Source organism: Monodelphis domestica, chromosome 7 (assembly GCF_027887165.1).
Source record: "Monodelphis domestica isolate mMonDom1 chromosome 7, mMonDom1.pri, whole genome shotgun sequence".
In the NCBI taxonomy this organism is placed as follows: domain Eukaryota; kingdom Metazoa; phylum Chordata; class Mammalia; order Didelphimorphia; family Didelphidae; genus Monodelphis; species Monodelphis domestica.
The window spans coordinates 234,793,019-234,818,615 of NC_077233.1; the positions used below are offsets into that span (position 1 = coordinate 234,793,019).

Below are 25,597 nucleotides of genomic sequence, written 5' to 3' on the forward strand. Positions count from 1 at the left end.
AGAAAAATTCCATTTAAAATCACTCTAGAGAGTATAAAATACCTGTGAATCTACTTGCCAAGCAAACACAGGAATTATATGAACACAATTACTAAACACGTTTCACACAATTAAAACTAGATCTAAACAATGGGAAAAATATTAATTGCTCATGGGTAGGATGAGCTAAGATAATAAAAATGATAATCCTACCTAAATTATTTTATTTATTTAGAACCATACCAACCAAACTACCAAAAAACATTTTATAGAACTAGAAAATAATTACAACAAAATCCATCTGGAAGAGCAAAAGGTCAAGAATATCAAGGGAACTAATGAAAAAAAAAAGAAGCATGGTGGCCTAGCAGTACCAGATCTTAAACTATACTGTAAAGCAGTAATCATCAAAACAACCTGGTAATGGCTAATAAATAGAGGGATGGATTAATGAAATAGACTAGGCATAAATGACTGTAGTAATTTGTTTGATAAAGTGTTTGATAAAACCCCAAATCCCAGCTTTTGAGATAAGAACAATTTCATAAAAACTGCAAGAAAAACTGAAAAACAAGATAGCAAAAAATAGGCATAGACAATTATCTCCTTATCTCATCCTATACTAAGATAAGGTCAAAATGGTAATGATTTAAACATAAAAAGTGATATTACAAGTAAACTAGGGGAACATAGAATAGTTCACCTGTCAGACTTATGAAGAAGGGAAGAACTTAGGAACAAACAAGAGAAAGAGAATATTACAATATGTAAAATGAATAATTTTGATTTTATTAAAGTTGAAAAGTTTTTGTACAAACAAAACTAACACAATCATGATTAGAAAGGAAACAAGAAACTGGGAAAAATTTTATAACAAATTTCTCTGATAAAAGATCAAATTTCTCAAAAATATATAGAACTAAATCAAATTTATAAGAATACAAACCATTCCTCAACTGACAAATGGTCAAAGAATATGAGCAAGCAGTTCTCAAATGAAGAAACCAAAGCTACCAATAATTATATGAAAAATGTTTTAAATCCCTTTTGATCAGAGAAATGCAATTTAAAACATCTTTGAGGTACCACCTCATATCTATCAGATTGGCCAATATGACAGGAAAAGAAAGTGATACATGTTCAAAGGAATATGGCAAAATTGGGACATTAGTGGAATTGTGAACTCCAATCATTCTGGAGGGAAGTTTGGAATTGTGCCCAAGGGACATATTTTTAGACAAGGCACCTGAGTTTTAGAATGGAGCAGTGATTAGACTGGGTCAGAGTTGGGGCTAGATAAAAAAAAAAGGAAAGGACCTACTTGTACAAAAATATTTATAGCAGCCCTTTTTGTGGTGATAAAGAATCAGAAATTGAAGGGATGTCCCTCAATTGGGGAATGGCTGAACAAATTGTGGTATGTGATGGTGATGAAATACTATTTCGCTGTAAGGAGTGATGACCAGAATGATTTCAGAAAGATCTGGAAAGGCCTATATGTATTGATGTAGACTGAAACAAGCAGAACCAATAAATCATTATACACAGTAACAGTAATATTATGGAATTATTGGATGTGATCCAAGACAATTCTGAGGGACTTATGACAAAGAATGTTATCCACTCCAGAGAATAAACTGTTGGAGTATAAATGCAGTTGCAAGTATATGATTTTTCAGTCATTTATTTGGGTATATGTTTTGAGGTTTTGGTTTTATAAGATTACTCACAAAAGTGAACAATATGGAAATATATTTTGCTGGATAAAACATGTATAACCCAGATTGAATGGCCTGTCAGCACTGGGAGGGGGAATGGAAGGGAGGAAAGGAGATGAATTCAATCATATCACTTAGGAAAACTTGTGTGGAAATTTGTTATTCTGTGTAATTGGGGGAAAATATTTTAAATATCAAATTCAGCACTCTTATTTAGACCCTAGAATTTTAGAGAGGTACCCTAAAGGAGATCTAATGAGAAAGTTCCAATCTTATTTTTTAGACAAGGACATGAATTTTAGGATGGGGCAGTGATTAGACTGGGACAGAGTTGGGGTTAGGACATCTATCTCCTGCCTTTTACTATATTTCCCCCCCAATTCCAGGCTGTCAGCATATTGCATTGGGTGAACTGAACAGTACAAGGTTTTCACTCACAAGGGACCTTAATTTGGTCCAACATTGATCCTATTTAACTGTGATTTTGGGGAGAAAACAATATAAAAGCTCCTTATAAACCATTAATGACTACTGGATTAACATCCTAGCTGTAGTTCGCCTTAGAGTCAAGTTGCTTGTATGGCATAGCATGATCTCCACATATCCAAATGTATCCCTCTCTCCATCATATATGTATATCTACATGAACATACACATAATATGAGCTAGCATTTATATCCACTTTAAGGATTTCTAAGCACTTTACAAACATTATTTCATTTTATCCTCATAACAACTCAGGGAAGTAGGTACTATTTTTACTCCTATTTTAGATGAGTAAATGAGATGGAGGTTATGTTGACTTGCCCAAGGTAACAGAGCTAGTGAATATCTGAAGCTGTCTTGGAACTTGTGCCTTCTAATATCAGGTGCACCCCTTGCACCATCCACCTATCTTTGCTCTATTCTTTTGTTGTTCATTTGTTTTGGTCATGTATGGCCCAATTGGTGTTTTCTTAGCAAAGATACTGGAATGTTTTGCCATTTCCTTCTCCAGCTCATTTTATAGATGAGGAAGTTGAGGCAAACAGGGTGAAGTGATTTGCCCAGCCTTCCTGACTCCAGGCTCAGAACTCTATTGACTGTACCACCTAATAACTCTATTTACTATATATGTATGTAAATATGCCCCCTACCCCTTTTCATGAGAAAGGCCTGTTTTTTCTCCTTCTTTGGTACTGTGGAAGAAAACATATGCTATTTTTAGAAGCATACTGTTTTGAGCTCCTTTGGAGCAAGGACTCTTTTTTGCCTTTCTTTGTATCTTCAAAGTTGAGCATAGTGTCTGTAACATGATATACACTTAATAAATGTTAATTGACTAACTGACTAAACATCTGCAAGAATTATGAGCCAGGCTACTAGGACAACATGAGTAATGTTGAATAAGCTAGAGACTCAATAAAATGTTGAGTCAAGTCAAGTCTAGTGTAACAATTAAAATTCTCTGGAGACTATTTCATTTTATGATTATTATTTATGAAAAAGCAAAAAAGAGGCAGGGAGAGAAAGAGAGAGGGAGGAGGAAGGAAGAAAGGAAGGAAGGAGGGAAGGAAGCAAGGAATGAAGGAAGGAGGGAAGGAAGGAAGTAGTAAAGGAAGGAGGGAAGGAGGGAAGGAAGGAGGGAAGGAAGGAAATAGGAAAGGAAGGAGGGAAGGAAGCAAGGAAAGAAGGAAGAAAGGAAGAGAGGAAGGAAGGTAGGAGGGAAGGAAGCAAGGAATGAATGAAGGAGGGAGGCAAGGAAGAAGGGAAGGAGGGAAAGAAGGAAGGAGGGGGAGGGAAGAAGGGAAGGAAGGAGGGAAGGAGAGAAGGAAGGAGGGAAGGAAGGAGGAAAGTAAGAAAGGAAGGAAGGAAGGAAGAAAGGAAGGAGGCGTAGGACATAATTGAGTATGATATTCTCAGAATCAGTATTTACCTTACAAGGGCTAATTTGTTACCCTTTGTTGATTGAGTTCTCCAGCATAATTCTGGGAGGGAGACTAATGAAAGACAGAAAGGGCAATAAACAACTCAGTTACTTCCCTTACCTCACTTGAATTGGTTGGAAGAAGCTCCAACCAGTCACAGGTGTTTTGGACTGTAGGTCAGGGCCTGGTGCAGGGATCTAACAAAGGAAGTGGGGAGGAACCGTGTGTTGGGAACTTGTATATATTGCCTGTTTGTTGCCTAGTCAGTAGGCACTTTTTAGCCCATCAATTAAGTGCTCTTTTTTATGAAGGGAATAAATAATTGCCTCTTTTTATTTCTACCTTCTGATTCTAGGTTTTGTGTATTTGAGTGAGGAACTTGTCATCTTTTTTTTTTATCTCTCACAAAAGGAAGAAAGGAAGAGAGAAAGAAAGGAAATTAATTTAGCTAGTTGAGAGCAAGAGTCACCTGTCCTTACCAAAGACAAAAGATTTAGACAAAAGGATGGACATTCCAGCCTAGTGATATAATAGCCTGGGAGAGAAGCTAGTTCATAGCTTCAGTTTAAAATCAAAGGTTTTTCAGGACAGAAAATAATTTTGTAGAAAATATCCCAATTCAACATTTTTTTCTACACTTTAACTTTCCTTGTATGGCAGAACAATATCTGATTGGTCCAGTTAAATGCCACAGAATGTTTTTCATTGGCTGTATAACCTAAACCTTTCCCAGCTGAACATCAACATGACCAAATATCTTTTCCAGAGGAAACTAAAACTGTTTTCAGACTGGAACTTACCTAGTGTGCTAATGAAGCCTTTTACTTTAATCTAGTTCCTCAGTCAATCCTTTAGTTTATGGATTAACTAGTGGGAGGCATTGGACATTGAAATTCTCCAAAGAAGGAAATTGAGAAATTCCCCAGGAATATGTTGATTGAATCAGAAAAGGCTACCTTGACCTCAATGACCTCATGGGTAGCACAGGTGTTGGGATTTCTCTGGTTGACCAGATAGCAATCACTCCCCAGCCTTTGGCTATTTTGCAAAAACAACGTAACTTCTCCCAAACACTCCTCCCTATGGAAGTGCATTGAAACCCTTCTATTTCACTCTTCTACTTCAGTGATGTGTGATATCTTCTATTGAAATCCCCTTGCTTAGTTAAAGACCCTTGCCACTACTTATGTAACTCTCTTTATTTTAAGGTTGACATTCCAATACTTACTACAATGTCTTTCACATAGTAAGTACTTAAATATTTATTAATGAATTACAACAGATAACATGGCATAGTATAGCATATGCTGTGCTATGCTTGGGATTGGCTTCAAATTTTATCTCACACCTTTAATTATAGAATCCAACCTCTAGGTATCTTGGACAATTTCCTGAAGCTTATCTGGTAAGCCATAGATTGGATGCCATCTGAGTTGGTGGAAGGAGTTCTCCATACAGTCATAACAGCTCCCAGTCATAACAGGAGCATTCAGCTCCTGTATATTCTGCTAAGTGTTACAGGGGCACTGGCCTCTTCCTTTGTCTCTGAATTACTTTCAACTCTTTCCTGAAACCAAATCCATCCTCAAAGGAAGATTTGTCACTATTGGGGAAATTACAAAGAATGTGCTGCTAAATTTGAAGGTGATTCTAAATGGAGTTCAAAATTGTTTAGTGTACTAGCAGGAATGTTGGGGGAAAAAATGAACAATATCTAAATGTAATTCCATTTCAGACAACAAGTCTCAGTTATATATATAAATTTTGTTTTGTTTTTGTTAAATTCTCTCATTGTTTTGAGTTACACACGCTAAGTTGACAAATTGATAATGCAAACTGGGTTAAAGGGAGTTAATTTTTCATTCAGTCATATCAGTAGTGTTGGATTCTTTGTGACCCCTTTTAGGGATTTTCTTGGCAAAGATATTGGAATGCTTTGCTCTTTCCTTCTCCAGCTCATTTGACATATGGGGAAACTGAGGTGAACAAGGTTAAGTGACTTGCCTAGGGTCACACAGCTAGTAAATATCTGAAGTCAGATTTAAACTCGGGAAGATATATCTCCTGGGCTACAGACCCAGCACTCTATCCATTGTGCCACTCCTTAAAGAAAGCAAAAAAGAACTATAAGTAAGATAATGGGGAAAAAGTGTGTAATTGGAAACCTTGTGCTTTTGAACTACATTTCCCAGGAGCCCACTGACTTCCTGTTGTTATGTGCTGATGTAGATAGGAGATAAATAAGGTGGTCTTCCATGGCTAGCTCTCTTTCTTTTCTGGGTTGGGACATTGGTGGAGTGGGCTGTTTTGAGTAGGTAAATTAGCCATGGGCATGTGGTTTTATTTTGTTCCCCTAGTAATTATTAATAAATTGTATAAAATATAATGTTTGAAATTATTTTACATTAATTTTAATTTTTACAAAAAGTAGGATCATAAAATAGAATGAACTGGAAAGAATCTTAGAGACCATTGAGTTCTAGGCCCTCATTTTATCCATGAGAAAACTGAGGATCAGAGGGATTAAATGAGTTGTCCATGGTCACATATCCGAAAAATGCCTCTGAGTCAGGATTTGCATTCTGGGCTGACTCTAAGTCTAGTGCTTGATCCAATTTCAATAGCACCTAAAAGTTTTCAGACTACTTTCATATATCTGGACCTTATAACAAACCAGATATTCATATCCCTATTTTATACCTGAAGTAGCCAAGTCTCATCGAGGTTAAGTCAATCAATCAATATTTATCAGTTATCAATTAATTTACCAAATATTTATCAATTTAGACAGTGTTGGGAATACAAAAGAAAGCAAAAGACAGTCCCTGCCCTCAAGGAATTTACAGTCTAATGGGGGAGACAATATGCAAACAGATGTATAAAGGAAAAACTACCTAAAGAAAAAACTACCATAAAGAAAAATAAGAAAATTAAAAGAGGGAAAGCATTGGAATTAAGAGAGATTAGGGAAGGCATCCAGTAGAAAGCTACATATTAGTTGGATCTTAAAGGAAGAAATTGAAAATGCAAGGCTGAAGGTGCACAGTGAAATTGGAACAACAAAGTTAGACTGAGAATGATCCTTACAGAAATGGCATAGTAAGACCTTGGTATCCACTGAAGAACTAAGGTCAGACTGAAAATAAAAAGTCAGTTGGAGAGGTTAGTAAGTACTGAGGCTTTTGTTGATTAAGCCTCAGCTACTCTCTTGACTAGGCCAGTTCTTCCAAAATTACACTCTCTCCTTACCAGCTAACTATAAAAACCCAAATAGAACCGTTATCTGGCTAAGTTATCACTAAGGGAAACTGATCCCTTATTTGTCTATACCTTGCCTCCAAACAGGTTGGCTCTGGTAGGTCTAAAAATAGGGCCTCCCAGTTACTTGGCAATGAGAAAAACCTCAAATTGCCAGCAAAGCAAAGGTTTGTCTTTACTCACTGCCTTCTTCTTGATGGTTTCTGAAGCGAGGAACCAGGAAACCTTTAGGAGAGTTCAAAAGGAGTCCAAGCTAAATCCTAAAACCAGCTTGAGATTTTGCCACCACGAGGATCTTCCTGGCAATCAGCTTTCCTTCTCTCTTCTTGAATTCTTCTCAATGGAAAATAAAGCAGGTTTGCAGTCAGTTCAGCTTAGGGAAACACACAGCCAGAACAACCAAAAAACAGTCCAGTTACTGTTAGTGCCACAGCCAAACTGTTTTTCCATCCAACCAGTGTTCCTAACTGTCATCAAATAGATCTATGCCCACTTGCCTTATGTTCCAAACCTCGCTTGCACCCTTCAATCTGTTTGAGGACCCCTTTTGCAAACCTGTTTCTTTACTCATCTCAATGATCTTACTTCTAAATCTACTACTACATTCCCCCATTTTGACCGTGTCTGAAATGGTTTCTGAAAAAACAACAACATTTCTGACATATTGATCAACCTTAAATATTAAATTCCCCATCTTATGTCTAAACTCTAACTGCTAGGAAAACAACAAACTTTTCTTACCTTATGGTTATCTTATCGTTGTCTAAGCTATTCCTCTCTAAGCTAACCTATGCTAGGGATAGGTAAAACAAATTCCAAACACCAATACAAAAAGTCCAAAATGCAAACATTTGCAAAAATACAACAATAAAATCCTAAAGTACAAAATACAAAATGCAAAGTTTTCCAAAAAACATTGTACAAAGAACATAATTATGCATGCTAATCCCAAAACAAAAAACAAAACTGTCTAAGGGCAAAAAATCATACAAAAAATTATTGCAAACTGTTTAGAAAAAATTATCACAGTAGAACCCAATTCTTCTTTGCTTTTACAAAAAACTCTAGCTAAAAATAGTATTATGCAAAAACACTGATGCAAAGTGCATCTTAAAAAACACTCTTTTAAAACAAATTAATAACAAACTTTTTCCATGGTAGCCTTTCTAATACAGGAAATGAAAAACTGTCCCTCCAGTTAACCAAAACAAACTATTCTTCTAAGAAATCTAAACTTCTGCAATACTTTATCTATTCACATCAATAATATAGATTTGTACATTAGCCATGTACATTAGCTATACCTGTACAATCATTTACACTATACACATTTTATACACTTTTTACATATTCGTCTAAACTATGTTGATATACACACATTATGTTACAATTTATTCACATTTATGTATGAACTATATACATGTTTAATTAGGGTGAAAACTTTGGCCCCACTTATTAATATTACAAAGATTTTTTAATGTATTCTGATGTTACTTCCTTGGAACATGAATACAACATTCCAGTGAAGTAAGATCTCATGAAACTAATGTGTAACTATTATTGCTTTCTTCCAAAGTGATTTACTTTTTTTGTATACATTTATTTACATGAATACCATTACTTGGACACAAAATTGCAGCATATGTAATACATACATATGTAATTACATATATATGTAATATACCCTATATATGCATGTTGCATGTTATTTTATACTTACTGGTATCTTAAAAATCATCTTCTCCTATCTATCTTCTTTGTTCATATTCCAATGATGTAACAGTGTAATGAGTAGATGCAGCTTAAATGAATATGTACAATGTTAGCATGACACAAAAATCTTACAGTTCATGATTTTACATTCTTCTTTCCTCTTCTCTGTGCTAGATTATAGCAAAGTCTCTGTTACTATGTCCTTGGTAGATTGATTCTTCCTCCGGTACTCCTTTGTTGTCTGTCCTTGTCCTCTTCAGCTTGGTGTTTCTCTCACTTGTCGTCTTCTTGGATGGTCTTGTCTGCTGGAACATACTTGACTGCAGCTGTGTTGTTGGTCATCACTTCTTCTACCACTGGAACTTTTTTCACAGGGGAACAGTGAATCTATGAATCTTTCTCTAAAACTTTTACTGCTGTAGGTGTTACTCAAATTATTGAATAAGGTCCTACCCATGAAGCCTGTGTATTGGTCTTGTTAAAATTTTTTATGTAAACTGAGTCACCTGGTGTTTTATTATGAAGTGCATAGTCTAGAGGTCCAATTCCCCATTAAACTGTTTTGCAACACTACTTTCACTAAAGGGTTCAAGATTCCCTTACACAAGTTCCATTTTTATTTTCTATTTCAACATCTTTGCTTTCACTTATTTCCATTTCCTTTTCCACTATTTCCTTTTCTGATTACCCATAAACTGATTCATAAACTTTACTTTCCTGGTCACACCTTCAGAAGGAACTTGCACCCTTAGCTGCATCTAATTTTCCTCCATTGCCATCAGCAGTCTGGGAATATTTTGATCTGGCTCCAGATCTAACATATGCCTCATTATTTTCAGGTCAGGAGTTTGTTGTGCACGCAGGTAACATTCAGTTACACAGTAGCAACTATGGGTAAACCTGTTGTTATTATTATTATTAGGGGATCCATAACTATTTTACCTGTACCCATTATTCCTGTTGTATCCATTGAGGTGGTTCCTGTAGTATCTATTTGCAAACTGTCCCCTGAACCAACAGTCTCTGACCAAGTGACCTAGCTTATCACAAAGATAACAATGTGAGAGATTATAATTCTGGTAATTTTTTGTAGATGGTTTGTAAGTTTTAAGTACAGCTACAGTTCTATCTTTCTGTCCATCAAGAGCTCCATTCATTTTCAACTCTCTTATCTCTCTAGTTAAGTTATCAATGATGGTATCTTTCTCCTATGATTTCCTATCTCTTTCATTCTCATACACATAATTAGCTACATGTTTCAACTCATCTAGAGACATTCTAAATCATATAGGACAACTATTTCTGAAGAAATTCCTGATGGGTAGATTGGAATTCTTTACAAATTGCCTCCTGACATGGTCCACATTCTCAGGAGTCAAGGCATAAAAGCCCAGCCATGTTTCTGCTATCACGATCATTTTATCCAAGAAGGTGGATGGGGTCTCTTCCCACCTCTTGCTTAATCCTTTCAAATTTAGCCCAATCCCCAGGACATTTGGAGTTCATTTTCATGGTCTCCAGTAGTGCTTCTCTAGCTACCCTTAGTTCTTTATGTCCTGCAAATGAATTTAAATCACAGTCAGGATCTTCAGCTGGTCAATCAGGTAGTTTGGGGTTCTTATTATTCTCATCAATAATTTTGGCCTTCTTTCTTTTGTTAATAATTCATCCAATAAAATCTCAATGTCAAGATATGATGGATTGAACAATTTAAACAATTTTTTCAATTGTTTGACCACAGCAAGAGAATCTTACTCAAATTTGGGGGTATTCTATTTGAACTCCTCAATATCAGCTTGGTTGAATCTCTGATGGCCTTTCACATGCACAATCCCCATATCTGGTGATGAGTGGGATCTCCCTTAAAGTAAACATGTGTGCAGGAGCAGATTCCAGTGCCTCAGTTTCCAAATTTAATTTGGTAGGTGCACTTTAATCATGGGGAAAAAAAAGAAAAAACTGAAAAATTTGGAAAATTCCAGAAAATTAAAAAAAATGGTTAAAATATGTGAGGGAAAATCAATATGTATATTTAAGTCCCTTAGTTTGAGGGAAGGAGTTGAGGAGAGAAAAATTGTAAACCAAGTATTGAACTCATTATTGAAGGAAGGGATTGACCTGGGGCTTTATAAACAACAGCTACCACAATTTTGATTAGATGGAAGATATGAATAGCATGAACCTTAAATGAAGAGAGGTTGCTGAGTCATGAAGGAGAGGGAGAACATGGAAGTAGCAATGGGGAACAAGAAGTGGTCCCACTCCCCTTACCTGAACCATTGAACTAAGGAAAGTGTCAAAGGTGGGATATGAACCTGGGTTTTCCTGAATCCAAGTCCAGCATTATACTCACTATGTCTTGATACCTTGAAAGGAGTCTGTGATAAAGAGAGTTAATATTCCAATCAGCATATTATTTCCATGTGGAAATATGGCTGTTTTCCACAAAGAAACTATCTTTAATCACTTGAAATGCCTCTAGTTGGTCCTATTGTACCTGTCCCCCATTGTAGATTTACCAAGTCAGCTTAGTCTCATTCACTCATTCAACAAAAATTTATTGAAGATTTACTAAGAGGACTGTATTGTTCTGGGAATTAGGTATTTAAAGAAAACTAAAATAGGACATTTGTGCGCAGAGAGCTTACTTTATAGTGGGGGAAGTAAATCATAGAATTAAACTGTCCTGATACTGCTAAAAGGAATACATTTTTCTTTTATTTTTATTTCAGAGGAGGACTGTTTTCATTAGATTATCTAGGAGCCTTGTGGAATATGAGTCTATTCAAAGTTCTGAGTCTGAAGAGCAGTGAACAGGTTTGGATTGGGTGGGGAAAAAATCAAGAAAGTCACACTGTAGACTTTTTCATTTTCCTGATCCTTGAAACTTGGATAATTGTTTCTGAAGGCAGTTTGCCTGTTTGTAACGTAAGTAGCATAGACGTGACAAAGGAAGATAAATAAGGAGACAAACTCATTTCAAAGAAGTTGGTGAGAAGGTTCTTTCTCCTCATCATGTCCTCCAGCTTCTAACTGCCTTTTGCAGAACACAATCTAAAGATTTCTCCACCAGACATGAAATTATTTTAGCATTGTCTTGTAACTGGGAACAAACACATGTGTGATAGCAAATGAAATTCTTCTCATGTTTGGGTCGAATATGGAGGGGGGAATTTTTATTTTAAAGAACAGTGCAAGAGCTCCGAACTTGCTAAGAAGAGAAATATTAATGGTGTTGTGAAGTAAAAGCTCTTTAAGGAGAAGAATGGTTCTTCTTTAGCCCTGAAATGGTATTGTCTACCATTAATCATCCAAACCAATTTTCTCTATGCAGAATTACTACATTATGAAAAATTGAGCCTCTAATGCCATTCAACAATAGGCAGAACTTCCTTCAACATAAAGCTGACTCACAATCCCCCCTCCTCGACTCTCATAATTACTAAAAGATGATGAGCTATTCATCCTAAATAAATGTAATACTATTCAAAGAGCATAATTCATCTGCATTTAGTAAATAAACACTCAGGGAAAGGAATCGCTCTAGAACCTTTGAAACAATGAATATTCTAATATTACAGCTTTCTGTAGAAGACAGCAGGAGAGTCTTTCAAGTCTGAGGAGTACCTAGCTTTCTTATAAGATGTGTACACTGGCAAAGGTTTGGGAGTTGGAGTCAGAAGACCTGAGTTTCAAAATTAATTCTGCTTTTGGGCAGCACGGGGGCTCAGAGGATCGAAAGCCAGCTTTGGGCATGGGAGATCCTGGCCTCATATACTTTTTAGCTCTGCGACCCTTGGGCAAGCCACTTAATAGCAATTGCTTAGCCCTTACTATGCTTCAGTCTTGGGACTGATATTTAGTAATGATCCTAAGACTGAAGGTAAGAGTCTAAAATTTTTTATGATTGTTTATGTGCCGAGGAATCCATGCTTGCAATGAACTTATGTTGCCAAATGTAATATTTCTTATCAGTGATGATTGATGATTCCAGTGATTCCCAGTCTCTCCCAAGTATGATGACTTCTTTTAACATAAAAAAATCCTCAAAATCCCACATGATAATATTAATTAATATAAACAAACCCTTTATGACAAAATGTCTACTTTCAATTCAATGACACTTTTAAAGAAACCCGTACTTTTCACCTTGGATTCAATACTGTGTATTGGTTCCAAGACAGAAGAGCTGGAAGGGCTAGGCAATGGGGCATAATTGACTTGGCTAAGGTCACAGAGCTAGGAAATATCTGAGTTCAGATTTGAATCCAGGACCACCTGTCTCTTGGTCGGGCTTTCATTCTTCGGAGCTATCTAGATGCTCTCCCCGCCCCCATAACATTTTTAACTGAATGTATTTTATCTAACAATATAGTAATATCTATATGTTATTTGAATACTGGCATATGCATGGGAAGAGACATTTTTTTCAGTCTTTAGAAGGTATATTTGCTTACTTTTTTTCAGAGTTATTAGATGAGATGGTTGGTATTGTTTTGCAGTTTCCAGAGGATATTGGTTCTCTTTCTCCTGAGGATACTCCATGTGAGAATTTTTTTATATACTATATTATTGAGAACCCCTTACAGGAGCAACTTAGAGCATGTGCTGCCAAACTTGCATCCCTCATTCTTTGTGGCATGAGAACACTCCCCATAATTAATAGACTTTGAGGGTTCCATTTGGTTGAAGGGAGGCAAACTAAGAAAGCTGTCTGGGGCTGGGAGAAGACTTCAAAAAGCCCTAGGAATGATATAATTTCCTTTGGTTTCGAGGAAAATTAAGCTGCCAGCCCCAGCTTTACTTGAGTCTGTAATGTGATCCATGCTGGCGTCCTCATTTGTGTCACACAGGTGGAGTTGAGAGTCCCCACCATTCCTGGTATTACATTTGCCATGTTATTCACAACATATCCCTTTCTACTTTGCTTGTGTGTGTGTGCTCATGTATGCATGCATGCATATGTGTATATTGTTGGCAGCTTCCTTTCGGTGCAATGTCAAAATAAAGAAATGACATTTAGTTACAAGATGGCTCTTCCCACAATAGGCTAGATTGAACTGTTTAGAAAGATCCTCACACCTGTGTTATGGGTCCATTAATGTTAGCTGCAAGTAAATTCTGAGTAATTTTCTGGTGATTCCAATAATTCATTAAATTGACAAAAACAAATCTTTGAAAGATCAAACTAGTGACATAATGAAAACTGAGGATTTATTGTAGTGTGAGGAAGAGGTGTTTCCCATACTATTCTTCAGTTTGTTGAATGGAGAACGTATGTGGTATGTATTTGCTGACACTGACATAAGGCTTTGTGGTTTTTAAAACACTTTATATAAAATATTGCATTTGATTCTTACAATAAGGTAATGAAGGAGTTAATAGGCTTCCTGGCCAAGGTTATGTCTGCCTGATAGTGGAAAAAGGTTACATCATAGATTTAGAGCCAGAATGTCATCTAGTCCAACTCTTATTCTATAGATGAGGACATTAAGACCTGTAGAGGCCATGTAATTTGTTTCAGGTCATACAATTTTGTTTAATAGCCAGTATGAAAAATTAATATTGATTATGTAAAGACGTGCTAATATGCACTGATGGAGGAAATTCTTTACTGGGAGTTCCCGATCCCAATGAAATTACAGGTCTAGCTCTCCAAAATAAATCAACAACAGCCAATGGTAGGGCCTATAACAGTGATGGTAGCTAAGCAAAGCTTGATTTCTTTAACATTGATCTTGAATGTGTGTAAAATACAGGTCAAATACAAACTAATTTAGTGGAATTTGTATTTTTGGGTGTTGGTTTTGGTTCATCCAGCTGGAGTCACTCAAGTAACAAATTCATCATGCTACCATTGAGTGAATTCAGTGCTTCTCTTCATCCATAAATATGAAGAGATGAATGGTGGGCATAAGTATCTCAGAACACATTATCAATGACAAATTAATTGAGAGAAGCATCATAAAAGATGTTACCTAAGAGATGACTGACTGGAAGAGGAGGACCAGTTGTGTGGAAAGAGCAAGGGATGAATAAATGAATAGTTTGTGGTTATACTGGTCTATATGCAATGCCAAGAGAACTAGAAGTTGGCCATACTCAGTGGGATATTTAGGGGAAGATATTGTCAAGAGTTCTGTAGAATTGGAAGACATATCATAATCTACATCACTGGAGAGAGTATCCATATTGGTGAGGATTTTAGCACACAGGTGTTACAGACCATAGAGTGCTGGGCCTAGAATCTGGAAGATCTAGGACCTAGATTTAACTGCTTTTTAGGGTTGTGTGTGTGTGTATGTGTGTGTTTTTTAATATATTTGCTGTGAGAATCTTGACAGATCATTTAACCTTTGTCTACCTCAGTGTCCTCTGCTGTAAAACGGGGATAATAATGGCATCTTCCTTACGATGTTGCTGTGAGCATCAAATGAGATATTTGTAAAAAAGAATTTAGTACAATGCCTGGCACAGAGTAGGCACTTATTAAATGTTTATTTTATTCTCTTCCCGTATTTTATCAAATATATTTTTCCTTCAAAGTACTCCTAATTTATGGATTTTCTTCATCTAGTAGTCTATTAATATAATATATTATATTATATATAATTGCATTATATATAATATAATATAATAATTAATATAAATACAAAGAAGAAGTGAAATTCACTTCTTATAATTAAAGCAATTGCTGCTTTTTTTATTATGCAGTTCTTGTTCTTTGCTTCTCTGGTTCTCCAGTAAAATCTTTATTTAAAACACTGAAGAACATTTAAGGAAACTCCTCAACCAATTCAGTGACCATATCTAACTGTGTATTATGCATTCCATAAATTAAGTCAGTACTTCTCTACTGAGAGTAGAAAAACGTGTATGTATGTATTTCATCAGTTCTCTAGGACCTAGATTTTTCATTATAAATCATCAGATTCAACTGCTTTTTAGCATTTTTTGAAAACAATTTTCTTCATTCGTAATCATCATATACATTGTGCTCATTATTTTGTTTTCTTCACTCTGCACCTTTTCATTTGACTTCCCAGGTTCTTCTGAGATTTGCATATTCATGATTTGTGGTTTACAATAAAAATATTCCATTAAAATTCATATATCATCAGTATGTCCAGCATTCCTCAAATGACAGAAATCCATTTAATTATCAATTCTTATTATGAGAAATGCCACAGTGAATATTTTGTTATGGATGTAATGGGTTACTTCCTCCCCTAGAGCATGCTACTGAGCATATTTGCGATGGGAGGTAGGAACGAGAGGCTCCATTAAATGTGTAGAGGTTTTTTTTGTTCCTTTTTTTTGCTATAGACATCCTTGGTGAATATGACAATAGTGGGCTCTCTGGGTTAAAGGACATAAAAATATTGGCTATTTCAGAAAATGTATGTTTCATTATACCTTTCATCTATAACTTCTGTGCAAAAAATAGCATGATTTATCTTTACCTTTCTAGAGACCTAATTTGTTACTGATATGATCAAACTTATTTTTTTTAAATTGTTTGTTATTCTGAACTTGACAAATACTAACAAGCATGAAAATATCTATTTGACATTGAAAGAAAGGAGAAAAGATAACTATATGTAAAATGCCAAATTTAATATTATATAAAACTTTTATTTTTTAAGAAGTATAGAGTAATACATTCAAATCTATCCTGCTGATCTTTTAAAAAATCTAGACTTTCTTCTTTTCTTCCTTTTGTATAAAAATGATTAATTAATATTTTCTTTTTATTTTTGTATATTGCTTTTGCTAGTTCTCTTTTTCCTCATTAAAAAAATACACCTTCTCTTGTAAGAAGGATAAGCATGGATCATTACTAAAAAATATGTCTCATACTACATCCTATTCCATCATGTGGGTGGTTCACCAATTAGAATGTAAGCTCCTTTAGAGTAGGGGTTATTTTTTGTTTTTCTTTGAATAGTTCTAGTTGTAAAAATTATTTTCTTGGCTCTAGTCTCTCTTTTGTTGTGGTTCAGTCATTTCTGACTCATCTTGACTCCATCTGGAGTTTTCTTGATAAAGATAACAGAGTAGTTTAACATTTCTTTCTCTAGCTCATTTTGCAGATGAGGAAACTGAGGCAAACCTGGTTAAATGACTTGCCCAAAGTTGCACAACTAGTAAGTATCTGAGGCCAGAATTGAACTCAGATATTCTAGACTCCAGGACTAGCACTTCATCCACTGTGGCACCTAACTGCCCAGTAGAGAGTGCTCTATTCACTCTATCATGTGTCAATTCATATGTTCTCCAAAGTTTTTCTGAATTTTTCCATTTCATCATTCCTTATGGTCAATATTATTCCAATAAATTGATCTGTAGTAATTTGTTGAGTCATTCTTCAATTGATGGGAACTCATTAAGTAGTGAGTCTATTTCTGTTTTTTTTTTTTCACCAGGAATGCATGGAGTCTTTTATTTTATTAAATTAATCATACTTTTCCTTGAAAGAATATAGTCATTTTTGGTGGGTAGGGGAGTTTTGGCTGTTAAACCCAGTTCCCTTGCCCTCCAGAATATCATATTCCAGGCTTTATGGTCCTTCAGTGTGGAAGCATCTAGATCTTATTTAATCCTGAATGGGACTCCATGTTTCTTTCTGGCTGCTTTCAGTATTTTCTCCTTGGCTTGGGAGGCTTTTTTGGGGGGGGGGGTCATTACTTTCAGGAAGTCCAATAATTTTAAATTCTCTCTTCTGGACCTATTTTCTAGGCCTGCTGTTTTTTCAATGATATATTTCATATTCTCGTCTATTTTTTTCATCCCTTTGATTTTGTTTTATTTTTTCTTGATGTCTCATGAAGTCATTAGCTTCTATTTGCCCATTCTAATTGTTAAAGAATGAATTTATTTTGTTCCTTTCATTTGGCCCATTCAGTTTTTCATGGAACTTTTTTCTTCATTGGATTTTTGTGCCTGTTTTTCCAGTTGACCAATTTTATTTTTTAAATATGTTATTTTCTTCTTGTATTACTTTCATTTCTTTTTCCCATTTTTATTTAACCTGCTTTATTTGATTTTTGAATTCTTTTTTGAGTTCTTCTAGAGCCTCAGACCAATTTCCCTTTTTCTTTGAAGTTTTGTATGTGATTGCTTATATCTGAGTCTCCCATTGACTCTGCTTTGCTCTATGTCTCCGAAGAAATTTTCTAATGTTAGGTGTTTCTTTTGCCATTTGCTCATTTTACTAGCCATTTTTTTTTTGCCCATGGACTGGGAATTCTGAAAGCTGCTGATTCTATCTCCTCTGGTGAGCACAATGACGTATTTTGCCCTGTGGCTAGGTCTTCTTGACAGTGCAGGCTTGAAAGAACCAAGTGCTATGAAATTGTAGGTCTTATTGTGGGGTGGTGCCAGGGCCTGAGACTTCAAGGGTTGGGTCTGGTGTTTGGTGTGCTCTATTGTTCTTGTAGCCAGAGTCCCAGGATTCTGAAGATGGCCTATGCCTAGGCTTGTAACCTGGCACAATAGGTGGGGGAGAGGGACGGTCAGCCAGCACACCTTTGTGGGCAGTTTTGCTTCTGATTCACTTTAATCCTGTGGAAATAGACTCTTTCTGCTTACCTTTCAAGTTGTGTTTAGTGAGAGAGTCCACTCAATTCTTGCTGTTGGTTTTTGACTCCTGCCATTTTAAGATGCTTTTTAAAGATTGTTTGGAAGGACTGTTAGAGCAGTTTCTGCTTTCACTGCTACTAAGTTGCCATCTTGGCTCTGTCCCCTAAGCAGTTAATCTAATCCTTCTATCCCTCCCAGAGACTAAGGTGGTATATGGGTGGTTATACTACATTTGGTTTTGGGAGGAAAGTTTGTATTTTTGTTTTCACTATGACATTGAAGTAAATATTCCTTTGTACAAGCTAAAAAATAAAAATACGTTCTCCCTGATCCCCCAAATCTAATATAAAAAGTGCTGTTATGTTTTCTTTTTTTTTTTTAACCTATTTAGGATAAAAGCCTGGTAGGAGAATCATTGAATTAACAGGATTGCATTATTTAGTGACTTTTAAGGCAGAACCCCAGCTTGTTTTCCAGAATGACTAGACCAGTTTGCAGCTCTATCATTAGTATATTAGTGTTCTTCCCTTTATATAACCTCTCCCCAACTTATAATATTCTTTTGGGGGGCATCTTTGCCAATTTGGTAGGTATGAGATTGAACCTCAGAATTGTTTTGGATTCGCATTTCTCTTACTTTTCATAATTTTGAGTATTTTTATATGGTTGTTGAGAGCTTATACTTTGACCTACTGAATTTTTAATTTAATTTCATTTAAAATTTTAATTGAATCTCTAGGATTTTCTAAGTAATTCACTATGATATCTTTAAGAGTTTTTTTTACATCCTTTTTCTGTGCTTATTCTTTCAATTTCATTTTCTTACCTTAATGCTATATTTCATATTAATATCACTGTGAAATAATAGTGGTGATACTAAACATCCTTGCGTTACTCCTTATCTCAGTGGGAAGATCTTTAGTCTTATCTTATTAGCGATAACATGAGTTCTTAATTTTGAATAGATAATATTGACCACATTAAAGGAAGTATACATTTATTGCCCTCTTATCAAATACTTTATTTTAAACACAAAGATGTATTACATTTTGTCAAAATATTTTTCTCCATTTAGTGACTTAATCATTATTTTTAATGAGTTTTTAAATTAATGCCCTGTATTGATATTTTTCTTATTCTGTTATTGTGAGTAATCATGGGCTTAATATTTCTGTGGGTTTCTTTTTTGTATTTGTTCAGAAGATTTTTATGTCCATGTTTAGTTTCTGCTAAGGTTATGATGCACACCTGGAAATTATTATTATTACGTTCTAGTTCCAATAATTAAATACCAGAAATATATCATAGCTATTTCCCTTAAAAATTCTATTCAAGTCCTTACTTACTTTTAAAAATATTTTTGTAATATTTGCTGATATCCAAAATGGGTATCAAATCCCCAACTATTATAGATTTGGTATCAGTTCATGCCTACAAGTTGATTATATTTTCCTTTGAGTTCTACACTTTAGTCTATACCTAATTTCTGCCAAATTACTTTTTGCATTTTCTACCTGCTCTTGTCATATAATCACCTGCCATCTAATTTGTGTTCTCCTGTGCATCTAACATTGAAACTCTGTATTTGCTTATTTCTAATTCTTGCTTACTTACTTTGTTACACTTATTTTCTTCATATTTTTTAACCAGCACCAATATGTTTGAGTTCTGCTTTATTAATGTATTTTGAGATCTGATATTGCTTTACTCATTTACTTCCCACTTTTTTCATTAATTTATTGAAATTCTAGACCTTTTCTTCCTCTAATTGAACTTTGTGGTTATTTTGTTCAGTTTTATATAGTAACATTTCCTCAATATGATTAGTTTAGTAAAAAAAATCTATAAATTATTTTTGGTAGTAGAGTAATTATTATTATACTGGCATTGCCTTTAAGGGTTATGACATTCTTAATTAATCCAGGCTGCCTGTAAGTGATCATTATTTCCTTTTCAAAATGATTCTCAAGTTGTTGAAGTATAACAATCCTTAAAAAATTGTAGTAAAGGCGATCAGCCATCTGAGAATAGTGACTGAAGACTAATTTGCAGAAGGAGTAGAAAAGAGACATGAATAGGTCTGATGTGTCTGGTAGCCAGATTTCTTGAAACCCTGTAGGAGATAGATTCTGTTTACCACATGTAATAAGTAATAATAAGGGACTATATTGATTAGCAATTGATAGTTAACAGATCAGGCAGTTATCTTATTTCTTCAGTCTTTCCCTCTTCCCTCTTCCTCCCTTCTTCCTTCTTCTAGCCTTCCTTCAGCCTCCCCTCCCTCTTCCTTCTTCTTCTTCTAAATCAACTCAGGGTGAGTTTGTGATATGTCAATGAAATGTTCTTTCTCTTCTTTATCTTAAGTAGGGGTTTATTGGGGAAGACAGGAAGGGATAGGAAATGGAAGTAAGAGGGTTGGGGATTTCCCTAATACTACAATGAGTCTTTGATTGGAGGATGATGGAATATAGTTCAATTGGGAGAAATGCCTGAGAGGTCTGGAGGTTCAGTCTCTATCATCAACAGAGCAAGTCAGAGAGATATCTGGACTTTTGTCCTCCTTTTTTCAGTCTTCACAATTCAGAGAGAGGAAATCTTCCTTCTTTCAAGGCAACAAGGTTCAGCCACCAGTTGTTCTGGCTTCCCACTGCCTTTCCCAATAATATTCCAAATAAAACATTCATTTGACTGACAGGTCATCCTCCTCCACTGCTTCTGTCTTTTTGCATGCTTTCCCAAATTCTCTCTTTCACAAATAGGACTTTGAAAAGAATCAGCTAATTTTCAGTCAAGGCAGCTAAGCAACCCACTACCATATTATTAAGTGAGAAACCCACCAATCTTAGATCAAGCCTTACCCAGGAGCCCCTAGACTGAACTTCTAATATGGGGAGCAGACACAGCAAGATGGAAACGTACACAATAACTAATCACATAAACCCAAACTATTAATGTTTATAAAGAGGATTGAAATTCTTTCAGTAGGTACAGAGTGCAAAAATCATTGAATTACCTAGCTAAAGAGCTAGAAGTAATCTTTGAGGATATCTAGTCTAATTCCTTCATTTAATAGAAGAGAAAAGTGAGGCAGCTAGCAGTGAAGTGCGGAATTTAAGGCCAGTTGGGCTGGAAATTATAGATTTGTGATTCTAATTTAGTTACTCTGTCTCCAAATTCAGTTACAATTTTACAATGATATTTAGAAAGTGGGCTAACCCTTATTTCTTTAATAAATTTTTCATTATCAGTAAATATGTTTAGGGATTACTTAGCAGGCATTATATGGGAGGAGTATAAGGAACTTGGAGCAGTTTTGGTGGCACAGAGGATAGAGTGCTGGACTTGGAGTCAGGAAGACTCATCTTCCTGAGTTCAAATCTAAGCTTGGATATTTGCTAGCTGTGTGACCCTGAGCAAGTCACTTAATCTTAGTCATCTCAATTTCCTCATCTGTAAAATAAACTGGAGAAGGAAATGGTGAAACACCCTAGTATCTTTGCCAAGAAAATCTCTAAAGGGACTATGAGGAATCGGACATGACTGACCAATACAAGGAGTTTTGTTGCTGAAAGGAAAAAGAACAAAGATTATCAGCTTTATCAGTTCTATTCATTCCATTTTTAGTTTGATTCCCAAATTGATGTGTACCTTGACTTCAGGCATTGAGGGATTTGAAAAAAAAATCTCATCAGCCACCTGTGTAGATTTGCTAACTGATACCCTAAGATGATTTGAAGGTACCTAACAGGCTAGTGATACAGATGTATGATAAGACTTAAGAGGAATGTTGGAACCTAATTCAAAGAGAATTTGAACTGAGAGTAGTAGCAAGGGGAAGAGATTTCAAAAGAAGGATTTGAAAATGTAAGCTGGATAGAAATTTGTTCCACACACACAAGGAGCTACAATAGCCCACATCACATCACGATAAACCAAAAAACTGGCAGACCACACCCTTTGTGGGGAGGCAATCTCGCCATAGCTGACAACTAGCAGAGGGCAAAAGAGAACAGAATATCACTGGAGATATCCAGTAGGGAGTGGATTCACCCAATTGATTGATGGATAAGCAAAGGGAAACTCATCTAACCTACTGTTGTCTAGTTAGCTTTAGGGCATGCTTTACATCTTATCCAGGAATCCAGAGCCTATCCACCATTGGTATCTTGCTGCTGGACCTACCACCTTGTAGCTCACTCCCCTTTCCCTCTTCCCCTAATACTTCTTTTTTTCCTTTTGGTATTGCTCTGTTAATAGTAAGTTATTTATTATAATTTTTCCCTTTTTTGTGACTATGAAATTGGTAATCACTAATAAACATGAACATTTTTACATTCGGAGAACAGAAAAAAAGAGGAACAAAGACATGTGAAATTGTGCATCTCCATTATATAAAACTTTTAAAACCTTTATTTCACATTGCCAATCCTGCTTTGCTTCTTTGGGTCCCATTCTGCATTTTTTTTTTGCTCTCTTACTTGTATTTTTAAATGATTCATCAATTTTTTCTTTTTTTGATATGAATATCATTAACCTCATTTCTTCTCAAAACCTTCCTATTCAACAAAGAAATAATGAATTAAATTTTTTTCCTTCCATCCTTATACCCCAAGAAGGCAGGCTTGTACATAGGTTATACATATATTATCATATAAAACAAATTTCCCTGTATGTCATGTTGTCAAACAAGACACCCTTTGCTTACTGGAAAGAGCCTGGGACTATGTAATCTCATGATATCATTCACAATCTCTGTGACTTCCCAGGCCAACATTCTCTGCCCTGGGTCCCACTCTGCCTATATTGTATAGCCCATTAAAATATAAGTTCCTTCAAGGTAAGGGCTATCTCACTTTTATTTTTATATCCCTGCGGTACCTAGCACAAGATCTGACACATAGTAGGTATTTGATAGGTGCTCGTTTATTCATTTTTTCACATAGTAGAGAATAACAAAATGATATTCCAGGAGAATACTGGCAGTTTGTAACATTAGGGGTATAAAATATTTCATTCACTTATGTTCCCAAAACATGAAATCCTTCATATGTATTCCATGGTCAAATATAGTTTCTAGGCATGTGTCCTTTTACATGCACTCCCTGCATATGATAACCTGAATAAAAATATACTTGTGTCTATAGCTGTCATTTATTTTATTATGTTACTTGGTTAAATGTCTTTTGCTTTGAACTAATATGTCCTCTGATCCCACCTAAATGGACTGTTTTGATCTGATGCTGCCCTACAAAATGCATTGGGATGAGAGTAGCTTTCTGAATATTCTCATGTAAGGAGAACACTGGCTAGTACTTAGAGAAAATGTGGTCAGGTGTTGATTGGCCCAAGGAATGTCAGGGAAGACCTTACCATTCTTTCAAAGATAATGATGGCATCTTTAGTGCTGTGAAGCAACACTTCCAACCAGATGTCATTGAGAAGTCACATTATTCCTTGTAATAAGAAATAGGAGCTGGGAAAAACTGGGAGTCATACAAAACCTCTCAAAGGGGAGGTGAAAAGAATTATGGCTCGTAATCTAGGTGATGATCTCTGAGCTTTAAGATAGAGGTCCAAGAGTTGGGTTCAAACACAGAGGTCAGGGGAAAATGGTCATGTCATATTTTGCCTCTGCCTTGATTTGACCTGATTTAGTTGAATATAGAAATTTGACTATTCGCTTTGCAGAGGTGTATGTGTAAATATATATCAGAGTTGCAAAGCCATTTCTCAGTGAAGAAAGGTAAAGGCAGTAAGACTTATTTCAAAGGCAGTCTAGGCCTTGACTTCGGTTATAATGAAACTCAAAGCCATATAGAGCCAATGGATTCCTAATCTTCAAATATTCAGGGGCTAATTTATCAGTAAGTGAAATATTTAGGATATTTACTTATCTTAATTTATTCAACCTCTTTATTCATTTGCTGATTATTTCCTATTCATATTTCTACTAAGGGTACAACTAGTCTTCCATCCACCTAGAAATTGTCCTTAATTTTTCATTAGTCTTTTCCTTCTTCCATTTAAAAAATTAAGTTTTGTTGATTTTTCCCCACCACCTCTCTGCTCTCATGGCCACTACCCTATTCAGGCCTCTTACCTATTCCAATACCTAGCATGTATATAGTGCTTTAAGCTTTGCAAAGCCTTTTACACATGTCTCATTTGATTCCCATAACAATCTAGTGTGTTAGACATAATCATGATTCCCATTTTACAAATAAGTAGATGAAGACCCAAAGAGAAGGTGACTTACCAAAGAACATACACCTTATAAATTTCTGATCCTGGATTTGAACTCAGATCTTCTTGACTCTGTTTCAGAGCTCTGTCCACCATGACAAAACTTCCCCGACTATTCTAATGATCTCCTAATTAGTCCTCCTGACTCGAATCTCACTTGTCTAAAATCTATCTTCCATAGAGCTACCAAAGTGATATTCACAGAACACAGGTTTGACCATGTTTCTTCTTTACTCACAAAGATTCCTGCTTTCATCTTGCCTCTAAGATCGAATACAAATTCCTTTGTTTGGCACAAATCAATCTTGCTTCAGCCTATATTCTCATAGTTATTATGTGGCTCACTTTCGTACATTCTGCAATCTAACTTAATGAGGCCAACTTATGCACCACGTTCCCTTTGCTCTCTGCTTTTGCAGAGACTCTGCTTCAATCCAGGAATATACTCCCTCCTCGCTTATGCCCCTGAGAATATCTCACCATTTTTCAAAGCTTAGCCAAGGGACACCTCCTACATGAGGGCTTTCATCTTCTCCACATCTTCTAGAGCCTCCCTCGTGAAATGACTTTTCATTTATTTTGTTTTATTTTGTTCAGATTTCCTATAGAAGCTTATGCCATTTCTTGTTCATATATGATTATGCTATTTTCCCTGATGGGGAAAAGGAGGAGGCAGCTGGTAGCACAGTGAATAGAGAGCAGTCTGGACCCAGGAAGATCTGAGTTCATATTTGGCCTCAGACTCTGTGTGTCTCCAGGCAAGTCACTTACTTTCTGTTTGCCTTAGTTTCCCCAATAGCAAAAAGGGGATAATAATAGCACCAACCTCACAGGGTTGTTGTGAAAATCAGAGAGATAATATGTGTCAAAACCATATCAGAATGCCTGGCACACAACTAGTTGCTAGTTTATTTCTGGGTCAACTTAGTGACTCAGTGGATAGAGAGGTGGACCTAAAAGTAAGAGGTCCTAGGTTCAAGTATGACCTCCTTTCCTAGCTGGGGAACCCTGGACAAATCATTGAACTCCAACCACTTAGTCCTTGCCACTCTCTTGCCTTGATGGATACTTAGCATTGATTCTAAGAACAAAGGCAAGGATTATTAAAAAAAAATGTTTATTTCCTTCCCTTATAGAGGTAAGCTCCCTGAGTAAATGGATTTTCTTTCAGTTTTTGTCTTTGAATCTTCAGAATAC

General features: G+C 35.7%; 1 protein-coding gene across 1 annotated transcript in view; it reads right to left on the reverse strand.

Annotated features, from left to right (window-relative positions):
* LOC100025495 (60S ribosomal protein L18-like) overlaps positions 1-8,917 on the reverse strand; it is a 66,252-nt gene extending 57,335 nt beyond the window's left edge. Inside the window, exon 1 of the mRNA XM_056806307.1 lies at positions 8,853-8,917. Within this exon, the coding sequence (XP_056662285.1) occupies positions 8,853-8,917 (65 nt within the window). The remainder of the gene's footprint in view (positions 1-8,852) is intronic.
* Positions 8,918-25,597: the final 16,680 nt, after the last annotated feature.